This window comes from Bos grunniens, chromosome 10 (assembly GCF_055505025.1).
Source record: "Bos grunniens cultivar Pamir isolate PY7600 chromosome 10, Bosgru_T2T1.0, whole genome shotgun sequence".
Lineage (NCBI taxonomy): Eukaryota > Metazoa > Chordata > Mammalia > Artiodactyla > Bovidae > Bos > Bos grunniens.
Window position 1 is genome coordinate 24,637,440 of NC_141174.1, and position 18,990 is coordinate 24,656,429.

Consider the following 18,990-nt stretch of genomic DNA (forward strand, 5'->3'; position numbering starts at 1 on the left):
TCGTTTGCCTTTCACGTCTCTTCAAAGCTATTTGTAAGGCCTCCTCAGACAACCATTTTGCCTTTTTGCATTTCTTTTTCTTGGAAATGGTCTTGATCACTGCCTCCTGCACAAGGTCAGGAACCTCAGTCCATAGTTCTTCAGGCACTTTGTCAGAGTGCCTGAATTATCAGATCTAATCCCTTGAATCTATTTCTCACTTTCACAGTATAATTGTAAGTGATTTGATTTGGGTCATACCTGAATGGTCTAGTGGTTTTCCCTATTTTTTTCAATTTAAGTCTGAATTTGGTAATAAGGAGTTCATGATCTGAGCCACAGTCAGCTCCAGGTCCTGTTTTTGCTGACTGTACAGAGCTTCTCCATCTTTGGCTGCAAAGAATATAATCAGTCTCGGTACTGACCATCTGGTGATATCCATGCATAGAGTCTTCTCTTGTGGTGTCGGAAGAAGGTGCTTGCTATGACCAGTGTGTTCTCTTGGCAAAACTGTTAGCTTTTGACCTGCTTCTTTTTGTACTTCAAGGCCAGATTTATTTAATTTGATATTTAATAACTCTATATATTTATTACATAATCTTATTGTCATCAATCCTAAATTAGCTCATTTGGGACCTTGAATTAAAGATCAAAAGATACTCTTGGAATACTTTTTAGCTATTGTATTTTATACTTATAAAATTTTCATTGGGTTCTTTCTAATAGTCTTTATTTTACTGCTAAGACTTCCTATCTCTTTATTAATTACAAGCATGTTTTCCTTTACTCATTGAGCCTAGTTATAGTAGCTGATTTAGCCTCCTTTGTCTGTTAATTCCAACAGCTGGGTCATCTTGGGTTAATATCAGTTGATTGTCTTTTGCTTGAAAATGGGTCATATTTTCTTGTTTTTTTTATATGTTAAATAATTTTGAATTGCATCCTGGACATGGTGAATATTTTGAAGAGATATTAGTTTTTTTTTATATTACTCCAAAGAATAGTGATTTATTTCTATTTCCCTAAGCAGATAACTTGGGTAGACATAACTGAAAACTGTCTCCTCTGTAGTGATGGCAATCCAAAATTGAATTCACTTCCTATAGCCTTAGCTATGTTGCGTTATCTTTTCCAGGATTTCCCTGCTCACTTTAAGTTTCCTAATTCTTTTCCTTTATTGTTTATTACAGGATATTGAATATAGCTCCCTGAGTATACAGTAGGACCCTGTTGTTTATTTTACACATAGTGGTTTTTATCTGGTAATTCCAAACTCCTCATTTACCCCTCCAGCACCCTCTTTCCTCTTTAGTAATCGTAAGTTTGTTTTCAATATCATGAGTCTGTCTCCATTTTATAAATAAGTTCATTTGTGTCATGTTCTAGATTCCATATAACTGCTATCATATGGATTTGTCTTTCTCTTTCTGACTGGCTTCATTTAGTATGATAATCTCTAGGTCTATCCATGGAATGCTACAGATGGCATTATTTCATTCTTTTTATGGTTGAATAGTACTCCATTGTATGTACGTATATGTATGTATGCATGTATCAGGCTTCCCTGTGGCTCAGTGGTAAAGAATCTTCCTGCAAAGCAGAAGACGCAGGAGACGTAGGGTTCAGTCCCTGAGTTGGGAAGATGCCCTGGAGGAGGGCATGGCAACCCACTCTAGCATTCTTGCCAGGAAAATTCCATGGACAGAGGAGCTTCGTGGGCTCCAGCCCATAGGGGTCACAAAGAGTCAGACACAACTGACTGTGCATACACACACACACACACACACACACACGTAATACCTCCTTTACCCATTCATCTGTCCACGGACATTTAGGTTGTTTCCGTTACTGGCTTTTGTGAACAGTGCTGCTATGAACATAAGGGTGTATGCATCTTTTGAATTATAGTTTTCTCTGGATATATGCCCAGGAGTGGGATTGCGGGATTATATGGCAACTCTATTTTTAGTTTCTTGAGGAACTGCCATGCTGTTTTCCATAGTGGCTGCAACAATTTACATTCCCAGGAACATTATAGAAGGGTTCCCCTTTTTCCACATCCTCTCCAGCATTTGTTCTTTTCAGACTTTTAATGATGGCCATTCTGATTGATGTGCCGTGGTATCCCCTCACATTAACGCAGCTGTGGTTGCCCAAACTGTTTTTCTAGCAAGAAAGCCTGCAGATTTCAGCTGCCAAGTAGGCCAAACTGGGGTCTATTCTGGGCCTAAGCATTACAAAATGGAATACTCAACTAGGGCTTTCTTCCAAATGTGAGAATCTACTTGCTTTTGGCCACTCTCCAGTGCATTCAAGTAGTTATTTATTTATTTAATGGTCTAGCATTTATAATTGTTTTTTGCGAAAATAGATAGAGTCTTCTAATAGGAGCTATTATGGTACAGTGGAATAGAGCTTCCTCTCAAATTTAAGTTTAAACAGCTATTATTTTATTTATCAGTAAAATTTAGTACGTTCTGCTTTATTGACTATGCCAAAGCCTTTGACTGTGTGGATCACAATAAACTGTGGAAAATTCTGCAAGAGATGGGAATACCAGACCACCTGATCTGCCTCTTGAGAAATTTGTATGCAGGTCAGGAAGCAACAGTTAGAACTGGACATGGAACAACAGACAGGTTCCAAATAGGAAAAGGAGTTCGTCAAGGCTGTATATTGTCATCCTGTTTATTTAACTTATATGCAGAGTACATCATGAGAAACGCTGGACTGGAAGAAACACAAGCTGGAATCAAGACTGCTGGGAGAAATATCAATAACCTCAGATATGCAGATGACACCACCCTTATGGCAGAAAGTGAAGAGGAACTCAAAAGCCTCTTGAAGAAAGCGAAAGTGGAGAGTGAAAAAGTTGGCTTAAAGCTCAACATTCAGAAAATGAAGATCATGGCATCTGGTCCCACCACTTCATGGGAAATAGATGGGGAAACAGTGGAAACAGTGTCAGACTTTATTTTTCTGGGCTCCAAAATCACTGCAGATGGTGACTGCAGCCATGAAATTAAAAGACACTTACTCCTTGGAAGGAAAGTTATGACCAACCTAGATAGCATATTCAAAAGCAGAGACATTACTTTGCCAACAAAGGTCGTCTAGTCAAGGCTAGGGTTTTTCCAGTGGTCATGTATGGATGTGAGAGTTGGACTGTGAAGAAGGCTGAGTGCCGAAGAATTGATGCTTTTGAACTGTGGTGTTGGAGAAGACTCTTGAGAGTCCCTTGGACTGCAAGGAGATCCAACCAGTCCATTCTGAAGGAGATCAGCCCTGGGATTTCTTTGGAAGGAATGATGCTAAAGCTGAAACTCCAGTACTTTGGCCACCTCATGCGAAGAGTTGACTCATTGGAAAAGACTCTGATGCTGGGAGGGATTGGGGACAGGAGGAGAAGGGGACGACAGAGGATGAGATGGCTGGATGGCATCCCTGACTCGATAGACGTGAGTCTCAGTGAACTCTGGGAGTTGGTGATGGACAGGAAGGCCTGGCGTCCTGTGATTCGTGGGGTCGCAAAGAGTCGGACACGACTGAGCGACTGATCTGATCTGATCTGAGAGTCTGGCATTTAAAGCCATCTACTCCCTGTTGTGGAATAGGCAATATGCAAAAAAAAAAAAAAATGGCTATGTGAGAGAAGTTTTACTTGTATCATCTGCTATACAATTACAAACTAGGTTCTAGAAATGACAGTTGGTGAAAAAAGTAACTTTTGCATTTTAACCTGTTCGTATTTTTGTACCACTTTTAATTTGGGGACCCTAAATGAGAATATTCTTAGTGATTTTTATGATTCTAAAAATACATACTTATTAAAAATAAAGAGAGACAAAAATAATTCAATCAAAATAAAAAAGTATAAAGGATTGAAAATCACCAACATTTTACCAGAGATAACCCATTTACAACTTGTTAAGCATCCTTCTCTACAAATCTCCATACATAAAACCCACCGATACTTGTGCTATTTACTTGTTTTTTCAGTTTGACAATATATCATTAATAAGGTCACCATCAGTAATAAGTTCTACATAAAATAGCCTATATATTTTAATTTTAAAACTCTATGGATAAATATTTATGCTGCTTTTAGTTTTTCATGTCTCTTAACAACACTATTATGAATTTTCTAACTGAAAGTCATTGGGTTAGAAGAAAAGGTAATAGAAAGGAACAGACATACAGGCAAGACAGACCTCGGTGCCTGTTTCAGTTTTTGTCAACTTATTGGCTTTGAGTCCACAGGCAAGTTACTGAAACTCTTTGAAAGCTGGACCACTGTCAAGGGGAGTAAAGTAAATAAGAACATGAAAAACATCTTTTATAAATCTGGGTTTTATTTTATTCTAGCCTGACTATAGCCAGGGTAGGTAAATAATTGGACATTGATAACATATATTATATAATTTATTTAATTCTATTTAAAAGTCTCCTTAACAAAAGTATCTCAAAACAATTTTATTCACTAATATTTAATCATATTGGAATATAAAACATTTGATTTTCAATGACTTTACTAGTAATAACCATTACTGTGGTTTAGTTTTCAACGAGGATATCAGTGGTAAAAAATATTTTAAAGATGTTACAATATAATTTACATGTCTATTAATAAAGAATAGCAGAGGAAATTCATTTTAGTAAGGTTAAATAAAGTATAGTATTTGGGTGGAATTTTTGCCAAATGTCTGTGTAAAGATATTATGTAATAATTAGTAAGAAAAATAATAGAACATTGATCTATCTACAGGCTGCAAAAAATAGCAGAAAGAGAGGTAGGCTTAAACCATCTTTTCAAAGAGAGCCAAGAACTGTTCCTTTTACTGGAGCAGATTGTTCTGATCTTGAGAGGAAAATTACCTACTCCACACTGCACAATGGTAAGGCTAGGTCTGTTTTTTCTTAAGGGACTAAATGATCAGAAATATGGTAGAGAGAAAACCTGCAGCAATTTGATATCTCTGATATTTTAAAATGTGTTTTTTTTCCATCATTTCTCTGGGATGCCCTTATCACCTGAAGAGAAGGTAACAGGAAAAAGTTTCTCAGTTAGAAACTGAGACGGACAGACAGAAATCATCAACAGTGAACAAACCAGACAAAAACACTAAACTGATCGGGTTGGGAAATGAATAAATTTTCAGTTTTGGGTTCTTTACCCATATGCCTTAAAGATCCTCAACATTCTTTATTCCTCCTAAATATAATTTTTTTCCCATTTAATTCCTTAGCTCAGGGATTGGCATTATTTTCTATGAAGTTGCCGAAGCTTAAAACCTGAATCGATCTATTTGTACTCCTCACTTCTCAAGTCTACATGGATCGTGTCACATAGGTGTCATTTACTATGTGTTTACCATGTACCAGGCACTGTATACTTTATAAATATTTTATCCTTACAATAACAACAGCAGGTTTTTTAATTCAACAAAGGTAGGTTTGTTTTATCCGTATTTTAAGGAAAGCACAGAATGGTTAAGATATGGTTACAATCCAATTAACACAGAGTTTGTTTTATTAAACACTGTGGTGCACCTCCCATGCTTTCCATGACCCTTGCAAAAACACGAGCCTTCCCTTTATCACCATTCATCTAGATTGGTACAGAGCATCCAAAGTGTTCTGCCTCTGTGCCTCCTTCCAGTTCATTTTGGTAAGGATAGCAAACTCTCCGAAATATACCTGAAACTGTCTTTGTTTCAGAATCTTTGAAAGTTTCCCTCCCTAAGACATACAAATAATTTACAATGTGACTACAACTGAACATTCCAGAGTCATCTCCTAAAGTTATTTTTAATAATCCCTTGACTTCAAACACACTTGCTTTTCTCAAAAACACTGTTTATTCAGTAGTGTCTTTGCTAACATTGTGTTTGTTTTTGCTATAGAAGCCCTTCTCATCCTATTCGACCTGAAGAAATTCTTTATCCTCTAAGCCAGAATTAGTCACTGTTTTTTTCTGTGCTCTAAAGAATTTTTAATATATATTTAATAGAAAAACTACATTTTTTAATGAATAAGACTGTCCCTTGTACCAGACATTAAATGTCTTCAGGATCATTCATTTAATCCACAAATATTTACTCATTAATTATAACTGACTTACATTAAAGTAATATCTATTCATCAGAGACACTTTTAAGAGAGTAAAAAGGGAAGCAACAGAGTATGAGAATAAATGTGCAATACACATATCAAACAAAGGACTCATACAGAATATACAAGGAATGCCTACTAATAGATAAGAAAACACATTTACCCTAAGTTTTAAAACATGAAACACATGAACAGTCACTTCACAAAAGAGGATATCCAAATGGCCAATAAATATATGAAAATATGCTCAACAACATTAGTAATCAGAGTAATACATATATTTGAATAATTTTGGGTCAGTCTCTGAAATGGTTAAAATGAAAAGATTGACAATACTAAATGTTAGTGAGAATATGAAGTTAGGAGTTCTCCAGTAGTCTCCTACATTGCAGGGGGATTTTTTTTTAATGCCTGTGACCCCAGGGAAGCCCCCTAAAATGCTGAAGAGAATATAAATTCATCATGTATTAGGGAAAATGGCAGAATCGAGTAAAATCATTCATTTATATACCCTATGATCCAGTACCTCTAGATCATATCTAGCTTGTCTATTAAGTGTATATCTAATGAGATTATGTGTTCCTATATACATCAAAAGACATATTCAAGATTGTTTATTACAGCATTATTTATAAGAGCTGTTACTTGGAAATTACCCAAATACCCTTCATCGTAAGAATGGATAACTAAATTATACATTCAATATAACAAAAACACAAAAATTAACCATTGCTATACAGGTAAAAATAATTCACGGTGATAGAAATCAGACAGTAATTACATTTGAGAAGAGGTAAGGTGTAATGATTGGAACTGAGTATCGGGAGATTTCTGTGATGTTATGATATTCTCTTTATCTGTGGTGGTTATTCAGATGTGTTATCTGTGATAATTAAACAAGCTTTACACTTATGATTTTATGTCTTTTGTGTACAACTCATATAAAATATTATACATCATTAAAAGGTGTACTTTAGTAAAAAGAACCCAAACAAAAGCTATGAAACTGGATGAGATAACCAAGTTTAAATACAGAAGAAACAAATGTCAAATAAATTATTATTAAATAAATGAATGGGTAAATCAGAGATTTAATGAAATTTAAGAACAGCAATCCAAATAAGAAAAGGGATATCAGAAAGTAACACATATTGAAGTAAACATTTCCTAAGTCAGTTTGATATATTCACGTAAGTAGATCAGATAAATATTGTGTTGTATCTACACTACTACTAATGCTCGTTATCATAAAAGAATCTGGACTCTGGGTCTGAATCTAACTTCCGCACTATTTGCTGTGTGACTTTGGACATTCTTAATGCTTTTGCCTCACGTTTCTCACTTATGAATAGGAACAAGAAGAATACCCACTTTATATGTTTGTTATGAGGATTAAAATCAGTTAGTTGTTTTAAAGTAACTGCCACAGTGTTTGAGACATTGATCGTTAAACAAACAAACCAGTTCAGTTCAGTTCAGTTGCTGAGTCACATCTGACCCTTTGCAACCCCATGGACTGCAGGCACGCTATGCCTCCATGTCCATCACCAACTTCTGGAGTTTACTCAAACTCATATCTATCGAGTTACTGATGCAATCTAACTATCTCATCCTCTGGTGTCCCCTTCTCCTCCCACCTTCAATCTTTCCCAGCATCAGGGTCTCTTCTAAGGAGTCGCATCAGGTGGCCAGCATATTGGAGCTTCAGCATCAGTCCTTCCAATGAATATTCGGGACTTATTTCCTTTAGGATTGACTGGTATGATCTCTTTGCAGTCCAAGGGTCTCTCAGAGTCTTCTCCAACACCACAGTTCCAAAGTATCAATTCTTCAGAGCTCAGCAATTTTTATGGACCAACTCTCATATCCATACATGACTACTGGAAAAACCATAGCCTTGACGAAACAGACCTTTGTTGGAAAAGTTATGTCTCTGGTTTTTAATATGCTGTCTCGGTTGGTCGTAACTTTTCTTTCAAGGAGCAAGTGTCTTTTAATTTCATGGCTGCAGTCACCATCTGCAGTGACTTTGGAGCCCAAGAAAATAAAGTCTGTCACTGTTTCTCCATCTATTTGCCATGAAATGATGGGACCAGATGCCATGATCTTAGTTTTCTGAATGTTGAGTTTTAAGCTAACTTTTTCACTCTCCTCTTTCACTTCCATCAAGAGGCTCTTTAGTTCTTCACTTTCTGCCATAAGGGTGGTGTCATCTGCATATCTGAGGTTATTGATATTTCTCCCAGCAATCTTGATTCCAGCTTGTGCTTCATCCAGCCCAGCATTTCTCATGATGTGCTCTGCATATAAGTTAAATAAGCAGGGTGACAATATACACCCTTGACATACTCCTTTTCCGATTTGGAACCTGTCTGTTGTTCCATGTCCAGTTCGAACTGTTGCTTCCTGACCTGCATACAGATTTCTTAGGAGGCAGGTAAGGTGGTCTAGTATTCCCATCTCTTTCAGTATTTTCCACAGTTTGTTGTGATGCACATAGTCAAAGAATTTGGCACAGTCAATAAAGCAAAAGTAGATGCTTTTCTGGAACTCTCTTGCTTTTTCAATGATATAATGGATGTTGGCAATTTGATCTCTAATTCCTCTGCGTTTTCTAAATCTGGCTTGAAAACATCTGGAAGTTCATGGTTCATGTACTGTTGAAGCCTGACTTGGAGAATTTTGAGCATTAGTTTCCTAAAGTGTGCTGCTGCTAAGTCGCTTCAGTCGTATCCGACTCTGTGCGACCCCAGAGACGGCTGCCCACTAGGCTCCCCCGTCCCTGGGATTCTCCAGGCAAGAACACTGGAGTGGGTTGCCATTTCCTCCTCCAATGCATGAAAGTGAAAAGTGAAAGTGGAGTCACTCAGTCATGTCCGACTCCTAGCGACCCCATGGACTGCAGCCTAACAGGCTCCTCCATTCATGGGATTTTCCAGGCAAGAGTACTACATTGCCTTCTCCTAATGTGAGATGAGTGCAATTGTGCCGTAGTTTGAACATTCTTTGGCATTGCCTTTCTTTGGGATTGGAATGAAAACTGACCTTTTCCAGTTCTGTGGCCAATGCTGAGTTTTCCAAATTTGTTGGCATAATGAGTGCAGCATTTTCACAGTATCATCTTCTAGGATTTGAAATAGCTCAACTGGAATTCCATCACCTCCACTAGCTTTGTTCGTGGTGATGCTTCCTAAGGCCCACTTGACTTTGCATTCCAGGATATCTGGCTCTAGGTGAGTGATTATACCATCGTTATTATCTGGGTCATGAATCTTTTTTGTATAGTTCTTTTGTGTATTCTTGCCACCTCTTCTTAATATCTTCTGCTTCTGTTAGATCCATACCATTTCTGTCCTTTATTGTGCTCATCTTTGCATGAAATGTTCCCTTGGTATCTCTAATTTTCTTGAAGAGATCTCTAGTCTTTCCCATTCTATTGTTTTCCTCTATTTCTCTGCATTGATCACTGAGGAAAGCTTTCTTATCTCTCCTTTCTGTTCTTTGGAACTCTGCATTCAAATGGGTATATCTTCTCTTTTCTCATTTGCCTTTCACTTTTTTTTTTTTTCACAGCTATTTCTAAGGCTTCCTCAGACAACCATTTTGCCTTTCTTTTTCTTGGGATGGTTTTGATCCCTGCCTCCTGTACAATGTCAGGAACGTCCGTCCATTGTTCTTCAGGCACTCTGTCTGTCAAATCTAATCCCTTGAATGTATTTGTCACTTCCACTGTATGATTGTAGGGATTTGCTTTAGGTCATACCTGAACCATCTAGTGGCTTTCCCTACTTTCTTCAATTTAAATCTGAATTTGGTAATAAGGAATTCATGATCTGAGCCACTATCAGCTCCAGGTCTTGTTTTTGCTGACTGTATAGAGCGTCTCCATCTTTGGCTGCAAAGAATATAATGAATTTGATTTCGGTATTGACCATCTGGTGATGTCCATGTGTAGAGTCTTCTCTTGCGTTGTCGGAAAAGGGTGTTTGCTATGACCAGTGCATTCTCTTGGAAGAACTCTATTAGCCTTTGCCCTACTTCATTGTGTACTCCAAGGCCAATTTTCCCTGTTACCTCAGGTATTTCTTGACTTCCTACTTTTGCATTCCACTCCCGTATAATGAAAAGGACATCTTTTTTGGGTGTTAGTTCTAGACGGTCTTGTAGGTCTTCATAAAGTCATTCAACTTCAGCTTCTTCAGCATTACTGGTTGGGGCACAGACTTGGATGACTGTGATACTGAATGGTTTGCCTTGGAAATGAACAAACACATCATTCTGTCATTTGAGATTGCATCCAAGTACTGCATTTTGGACTCTTGTTGACTATGATGGCTACTCCATTTCTTCTAAGGGATTCTTGCTCACAGTAGTAGATATAATGGCAAAATGATTTGATTTTGTGAGTTCATGTTACTAAGATCAGATCAGTTGCTCAGTCGTGTCCGACTCTTTGCGACCCCATGAATCGCAGCACACCAGGCCTCCCTGTCCATCACCAACTCCCGGAGTTCACTCAGACTCACGTCCATCGAGTCAGTGATGCCATCCAGCCATCTCATCCTCTGTCGTCCCCTTCTCCTCCTGCCCCCAATCCCTCCCAGCATTAGTCTTTTCCAATGAGTCAATTCTTCGCATGAGGTGGCCAAAGTACTGGAGTTTCAGCTTCAGCATCAGTCCTTCCAAAGAAATCCCAGGGCTGATCTCCTTCAGAATGGACTGGTTGGATCTCCTTGCAGTCCAAGGGACTCTCAAGAGTCTTCTCCAACACCACAGTTCAAAAGCATCAATTCTTCGGCGCTCAGCCTTCTTCACAGTCCAACTCTCACATCCATACATGACCACAGGAAAAACCATAGCCTTGACTAGACGAACCTTTGTTGGCAAAGTAATGTCTCTGCTTTTGAATATGCTATTTAGCTTGGTCATAACTTTCCTTCCAAGGAGTAAGCGTCTTTTAATTTCATGGCTGCAGTCACCATCTGCAGTGATTTTGGAGCCCAGAAAAATAAAGTCTGACACTGTTTCTGCTCTTTCCCCATCTATTTCCCATGAAGTGATGGGACTGGATGCCATGGTCTTCGTTTTCTGAATGTTGAGCTTTAAACCAAATTTTCACTCTCCACTTTCATTTTCATCAAGAGGCTTTTGAGTTCCTCTTCACTTTCTGCCATAAGGGTGGTGTCATCTGCGTATCTGAGGTTATTGATATTATTCCCGGCAATCTTGATTCCAGCTTGTGTTTCTTCCAGTCCAGCATTTCTCATGATGTACTCTGCATAGAAGTTAAATAAACAGACTGACAATATACAGCCTTGACGAACTCCTTTTCCTATTTGGAACCAGTCTGTTGTTGCATGTTCAGTTCTAACTGTTGCTTCCTGACCTGCATACAGATTTCTCAAGAGGCATATCAGGGGGTCTGGTATTCCCATCTCTTGCAGAATTTTCCACAGTTTATTGTGATCCACACAGTCAAAGGCTTTGGCATAGTCAATAAAGCAGAAATAGATGTTTTTCTGGAACTCTCTTGCTTTTTCGATGATCCAGCGGATGTTCGCAATTTGATCTCTGCTTCCTCTGCCTTTTCTAAAACCAGCATGTTACTAAAGTTCATTTAAATCAGTAAACTGAAAAACTTCTAGATACAATAACAGTGTTTCATAAAAAGTAGTGGAAGGATTCATTCAGCAAACAAACAGATTTTCTATAACCTAGTAATAATCATTTAAAAATACAATGTAAGTATTCTGCTTTTGGTAGAGTGCAGGAGATGACAGCAGGTCAATACTTAACACCATAATGAGTAGAATCAATCAAATAATTACCAAAATCCTACTTTTATAGACAGCAAGGAGCTTCAGACCAATAAACTAGACAAAATAAAATTCTATGAGGAAAGTTTTCTAAGTTAAAATATAATCTCTGGCTTTTCCACCCACCCATTTCCACTGAGGGTATTTGCTGATTTTGGTCATAGGGCTGACCATCAGCATTTCCAGGCAGAGAACTTTTGTTGGGATTTAAAGAAACCAGAAAGCTATTAGACATTTAGAAATTGGAAACTTGAATAGACTTAAACAAATGGCTGTTTTTTCCCTGGGAGCAATTGTGGATTGCAGTGCTGTACACAAGTCTGTAAGGCTAGACAAAAATCTATTGAAAGGCAGAGGACAATCTTTTGCATTCTTCAAAGATCTGCTAGGGAAGTAAGCCTGACCAAAGAACAATGAAACTTGCCACTTCAAGATATTTGCCAGTGTTTGAGGCTTATATTGGTTAGGCTGGAGGCAAGAAAGACAGGCTAGAATATAAGACTATTAAAGGTAAGTCTCCTACAGCGACAGGAAGGAATGGATGAAAACCCACCATATTCTCCATCCAGCTCTTACCCAGCGAAATTTCTGACTGAATTGGAGTGATCACTTCCTCTTATATTCTGCCTGTTGGCAGAACTGAAGACATTATGATGGATGATAAATCATCTATAACCAATATGGTTCTTTTACAAACAAAAATAGATTCATTGGGAAAATATTATAAAAGTTTAGTGATTTCGTTTGCAAATACAAATAAATTTATACACATGAATTACAAATGGATTAAAGTTAATATTTAAATATCTCTATTTTAAATAAATTCACCCAAGTGGCAATATAAATTGGCACAACTACCTTAGAAAACAGTCTGTGATTTCATCCAGAAAATATATATTACTGAAACTCAAGAATTTCATTCCTCAGTGTATACTTCAGTGAAACTCTTACATATATTTTTATAAGACTATTGTAGCATCAGTTTTCTTAATAGCTCCAAGTGGAAATAAGTTGAATGTCCATCAACAGAAGGAGGTCTCAATAATTTGTGGCACAATGTACTATTTTACAGCAAAAAATAAAACAAAACAAAACAGTCCCCCTAAAACCTTAGCTATAGACAACAACAGGACGAATCTCACAGCATCGAGAAAGAGAAGCAAGGCACAATAGATTGTATTCAATTCATATAAAGTTCAAAGAGAAACAAAAATAAATTATAATATTTATGGATGTATAACATATATAGTAAAACTAAATAAAAGCAAGGAACTGATAATGATAAAAATTCAGAATATTGGGTGGAAGAGATAGTTGTGATTGGGCCAAGAATGTGTTTGCTCTTTATCCCTTAAGGCTTTGGCCAAGCATCTATTCACTCTGAGGTGATTTACTTTAATTAATAAATGTATGCTTAATTCAAACTATGTATGAATTAAATAATGATTTCTAGTACTAGAAACATTGTAAAAGTCTACAACATCTGACAAAAATTGAATTATGCTTCATCAACCAATCATATCTTTTTCAGAGTAAATATACAGATGGTGGCTCAGATGGTAAAGAATCTGCCTGCAATGTGGGAGACGCAACTTCGAACCCTGGGTTGGGAAGATCTAGGATGGGAAGATCCCTTGGAGAAGGCAATGGGTAATTATTCCAGTATTCTTGCCTAAAAAATTCCAAGGACAGAGGAGCCTGGTGAGCCACAGTCCGTGGCCTTGCAAAGAGCTGGACACAACTAAGAAAGTAACATTTCACTTTCCTACAGATGCATATTGATTTACACATGGTATAATATGGAGAGTATAGTTCAAATTTGAACATAATTGTACTATTTAGATTTAAATTACTCATACATTAGCCAAGTAAAATAAACACTACTACCAGATGTTTCACATTACCTCTAAACAAAACAAAAGGAAAATACTAATGCTGCCAAAGAATGCTGACAAGATATTTTATGACAATTTTTCTTCCAACACTTTTGAAAGGAAGAATCAGTTTCACAGTTTTTTATGCCTCAGGCCTCAAATTCTCTGAAGTTGTTTTAGATGTAATAACAGGAACTGATGGGAAAAAAAATCACTTATTATATGTCATCCATGAATCATGCTTTTTTTCCCCAAGGAATCTCTTCAGGAATAACTGTCATAATTCTAGAATTTAAAAAAATCATAATAAAAAACTACTTTTTTAGAGAAAAAGTCACTACTAAAAATAGGCAACATTTCTGCTTATTAATTAAACTAATAAAAGAGTATATTTATCCTCTGTTTCTAGGATGGACCTTCCCCAAAGCAACAATTTTGGTCCACTACTAAGATTTCATATAACTCTTTTAGGTAATTCCATTTAGTAGCATGGCTCAACTAACTTTTGTATAATGACAAAATCTCAGTATCAACTGAAAGATGGAATTATCTTTCTTTTGAGTTACAGGCTGATTAACATAAGGTCACTTACGAAGAACCTCAAATTCAGTAAGTCCAAAACTTATCCCACTTGCTCTCAAACATTCCTTTTTCCTCTCCTCCTTAGATTAACAGCAACACAATCTACTTAGATTCCCAAGCCAGAAACCTGAGTCAATCTTTCCACTTTCCCTTAGATATTCAATAAATCACCAAGTACAGTTGATTCTATTTTCTTAAATAATATTTCTTGAATATGAGTTGTTTTTCTTCAACCTCATGGCCATGCCTTAGTTCAAGTCTCAATCACTGCCTATATTCCTGCAGCCTGGTTTCCTTCCTTATAAATGGAACCTTTCTTCTCCACTGAAATAAGATCTCTCATTTATCAAAATAAAGTCATCACCCCGATTATGCCACTTTCTTTCTTAAAATCACATAATGGCACTTGATAGTTTTCAGTTTCTTAACATGGCATAAAGGTTCATTGCCAGTCCTACATCTCAACAGTCTTTATTTTATACCCTATGATCTGGTGTCATATTATCTCCTTTTTATGATTTCACAAATGCCTCTGCTTCTATATAGAATTTCAATTTGCTCAGTATACCTCTTAGAAAGATTTTGCTGATTATCTTTTTTGAACAAGTGTCCTACCTATATATTCCATAGAATATTTTCTTCACCTTTATCATTTAACACATATTGCAATTATAACTGGAGAAGGCAATGGCACCCTACTCCAGTACTCTTGCCTGGAAAATCCCATGGACGGAGGAGCCTGGTAGGCTGCAGTCCATGGGGTCGCTAGGAGTCAGACACGACTGAGCGATTTCACTTTGACTTCTCACTTTCATGCATTGGAGGAGGAAATGGCAACCCACTCCAGTGTTCTTGCCTGGAGAATCCCATGGACAGAGGAGCCTGGTGGGCTGCTGTCTATGGGGTCGCACAGAGTCGGACACGACTGAAGCGACTTAGCAGCAGCAGCAGCAATTGTAAGAGCACCTTTAAGCATCACAAAAAATTAATTCAACAAGCTCAGTTTTATTAATTCCTATTTTATCTTTTGAAAAATGAGGGATCTGGATTAGACTTAAGGTTCTTCCCAGCTAAACTATTTTATGAATTTATATCAAGTTGGAAAGAGTCTCTTTACATGCCTGACTTTTCTCCCCAACTTTCTGCTAGAATGTAACCATGGTATTAATTCCTGATGTTGCCCATACAAAACACCTGAGATACTGAAAGTAACAGAATATAACATAAAGATTAATGAATTTAACTTATTTAAAAATAATGTAATCAATTGAAGAACTATTTACTAACAGCTTGAATTTATTGAAATTGATTTAGAAAAGTGTGATCAAATCAAAGTTAACAATTTGTTAAGATCTTTACATATCATTGTTAACAGTATAACTCAGTCTTGTTTATCCTTGACTACTGCTATCCAGTTGTTAAATTTTATTCATGGAAAAGATAGTAAGTTCAGTTTTCATTAGATTTTAAACTGCTTTTAGAGAAGGGCCACACGTTATGCAAGAATACTAATAATCCACAGAATTTAGTAAGATGTAAAGACAGAAAAATGTGACTATGCTGTAATATTCAAAGAGTAAGGTCAATTTTTCAGTTATTGTACTGTTAATTTTAAATTGAAATTGGCCTACTGTGTTATCAAAGGAGCCAGAAAAATTTATTAGAAGACTAATATTATTTACAACTGGTGAGAGACAGTAAGAAAAAGAAATTAAATGATAAAGAAATACTTTATGCACAATAATGCTTATATACAGTGCTTTCTTAAGTAAATTTTCAATGAGTTTTACAAGAAAGGGTTCCTTTTTTGATTTTCCTACCATGTATTGATGATGGTAGATGAAATCTGATGATGATTATCTGATATGCATATTTTAATTCAAACAGAATAACTGGGAGTTAAATGATATCCCAACACAAGTAAAGATTCAATAGTATAAAGAAAAGACAATTTGTTGCCCACCTTCCCTCCAAGATACTAAGTTTTTGTAGAGGTGAAAAATGCCATACTATACCTTGATTTCTTCTATTTCATCTGGTACTATCTTGTATGCTGATATAGTCCCACCCAACCTGAAATTAGGAGAAAAAAATACTCTCAAAACCAGCAACAGTGTATTAAAAATATGGACTATTTTTGCCATTAGCAGCCGAGTGCCACCAGTAATTGCCCATTACCCACCCCAATAACTATGGAGGAGAAAAACAACCATTTTGTGCTCAGGTTTCCCATATAGTAGTTTAAAAAGACAGATAATAAATGACTACTGAAGGAGGAAACGTAAGTTAGATTTTTAACCATAATTAAGCTTCTCTTATTGATGGTTTTTATGATGCTCAAACTGCCACTTTGATTAATAGATTCTGTCACAACTAAGATGTATCAAGAACAGTATCTGACATTTCTGTTTTCATGGCATCATGAAACACAGCTAGGTTTAAAATACTTATACCATCAGTATTCTATAGCACTGCACTCAGGTAGACTGATTCCAAATTTCATGTTATTTTCCTTACAACATTCTGCTTTCCTGACTCAAGAAAGGACAATGCTAGAAGTAGCAGTAGAGTAATTTACTCTAGTCAATATGTGGAAGTATTACATTGGCAGTAACAGTGGTAGTCATAGCAATAATACTACAGTTAGTAGTATACTGAGTATTTACTATATGCCAAACACTCAATTGTCAGGTTTTACGTGGTTTTTTTTTTTTCTCATTTAACTCTAATAAATTATAATAAGGATTATGAAAAAATGAGACAAGCAATTTTTGAAAGTCTCACAGCTAGAAATGGCAGACTGGGCTTAAGATAAGCAGTCCTATCTTCCAAAAATTGATAAGCAGATTCTTAAATTCATATGGCAATTTAAGGGACACAGAATAATCAATCTTGAAAAGATGAAAGTTGGAGGATTTATATTTTCTGATATCAAGTTACTAAAGAGCTACAATAATCAAGACAATGTGGAGCTGGCATAAGAATAGACATACAAAGCAACAGAGTACAACTGAAAGTCTGGAAACAAATATCACATTTACGATCAACTAGCTTTTGTTTTCCTTTTATTTTATTGTAATTTACTTTTTGCTTATTAAATAAATTTTATTTTACTGTAAATATTGTAATTTGAAATTTTAACCATTTTTAAGTGTACAATTAAATGATAAATGATGGGCAACCATCAGTACTATCTATTTCTAAAACTTACCCATTACATAAACAGAAACTCTATTTAAAAAAAAAAAACAAAAAAACAGAAACTCTATAATCATTAAGGAATAACTTCTCATTTTCCCCTACCCCCATATCCTGGTAACTACTAACCAACTTTGTCTTTATGAATTTGACTACTCTAGGAAACTCACAAAGAGAAATCATACAATACTTGTCCTTTTGTGTCTGGAAAATGTTACCCTGCCTTGTTTTCAAGCTTCATCCACACTGCAGCACCGTATCAGAACTTCATTCCTTTTTTATGACCGTATAATTTCCACTGTATGTATATACCATATTTATTTATCCATTCATCTGTTAATGGAAACTTAGATTGCTTCAATTTTTTGGCTACTGTAAACAATACTGCAATAAACATTAGCATACAATATCTGAATCTCTCTCTCCAGTTCTTTTGGATATTTACCTAGGAGGTGGAACTGCTCAATCATATAGTAATTCCAAGTTGAGCATTTGAAAAGACCACCAAACAGTTTTCTGAAGTGGCTGTACAGATTTTATTCATACATTACCACCAAGAATGCATGAGGGTTCCAATTTATCCACATCTTCATCAATATTTGTTATTCTATTTTTTTTAATGGCTACCCTAATGGGTATAAAGGAGAAGGCAATGGCAACCCACTCCAGTACTCTTGTCTGGAAAATCCCATGGACGGAGGAGCCTGGTAGGCTGCAGTCCATGGGGTCGCACAGAGTCGGACACGACTGAAGCGACTTAGCAGCAGCAATGCGTATAAGGGCTTCCCTGGTGGCTCAGAGGTTAAAGCATCTGGCTGCAATGTGGGAGACCTGGGTTTGATCCCCGGGTTGGGAAGATACCCTGGAGAAGGAAATGGCAACCCACTCCAGTATTCTTGCCTGGAGAATCCCATGGACGGAGGAGCCTAGTGGGCTACAGTCCACGGGGTCGCAAAGAGTCAGACACGACTGAGCCGACTTCACTTTCACTTTCAATGGGTATAAAGTATCTTTTCGTATTCTTATTGGCCACTTGTGTCTCTTATCTAAAGAAATAACAATTCAAGTGCTCTGACAATTTTTTAATTGGGTTTTCTTTTTGCTGGTGAGCTGTAGGAGTTTTTTTTTTATGTATTCTGGATATTAAACCCGTATCTAAGATATTATTTCCAGATATTTTCTCTCATTCTGTAGGTTGTCTTTTATTTTCTTGATAATAGACTTTGATGCACGAAAACTTTTAATTTTGGTGAAGTCCTGTTTATGTACTTTTTTCTTTTATTGCTCACCTTACTGGTGTAATGCATAAGAATCAATTGCCAACTCCAATGTCTTGAAGGTTTATTACTACATTTTCTTGAAAGTGTTTTATTATTTTAGTGCTTCTATTTAGGGTACTGATCCATATTGAGTTAATCTTTGTATATGGC

General features: G+C 36.5%; 1 protein-coding gene across 21 annotated transcripts in view; it reads right to left on the reverse strand.

The window, feature by feature from the left end:
• Positions 1–18,990, reverse strand: part of GPHN (gephyrin) — a 535,403-nt gene that overhangs the window by 320,575 nt on the left and 195,838 nt on the right. For all 21 annotated transcript variants that reach the window (XM_086320195.1, XM_086320194.1, XM_086320189.1 and 18 more), the window contains one exon: positions 16,378–16,435. In XM_086320195.1, coding sequence (XP_086176321.1) covers positions 16,378–16,435 — 58 coding nt within the window. The remainder of the gene's footprint in view (positions 1–16,377; positions 16,436–18,990) is intronic.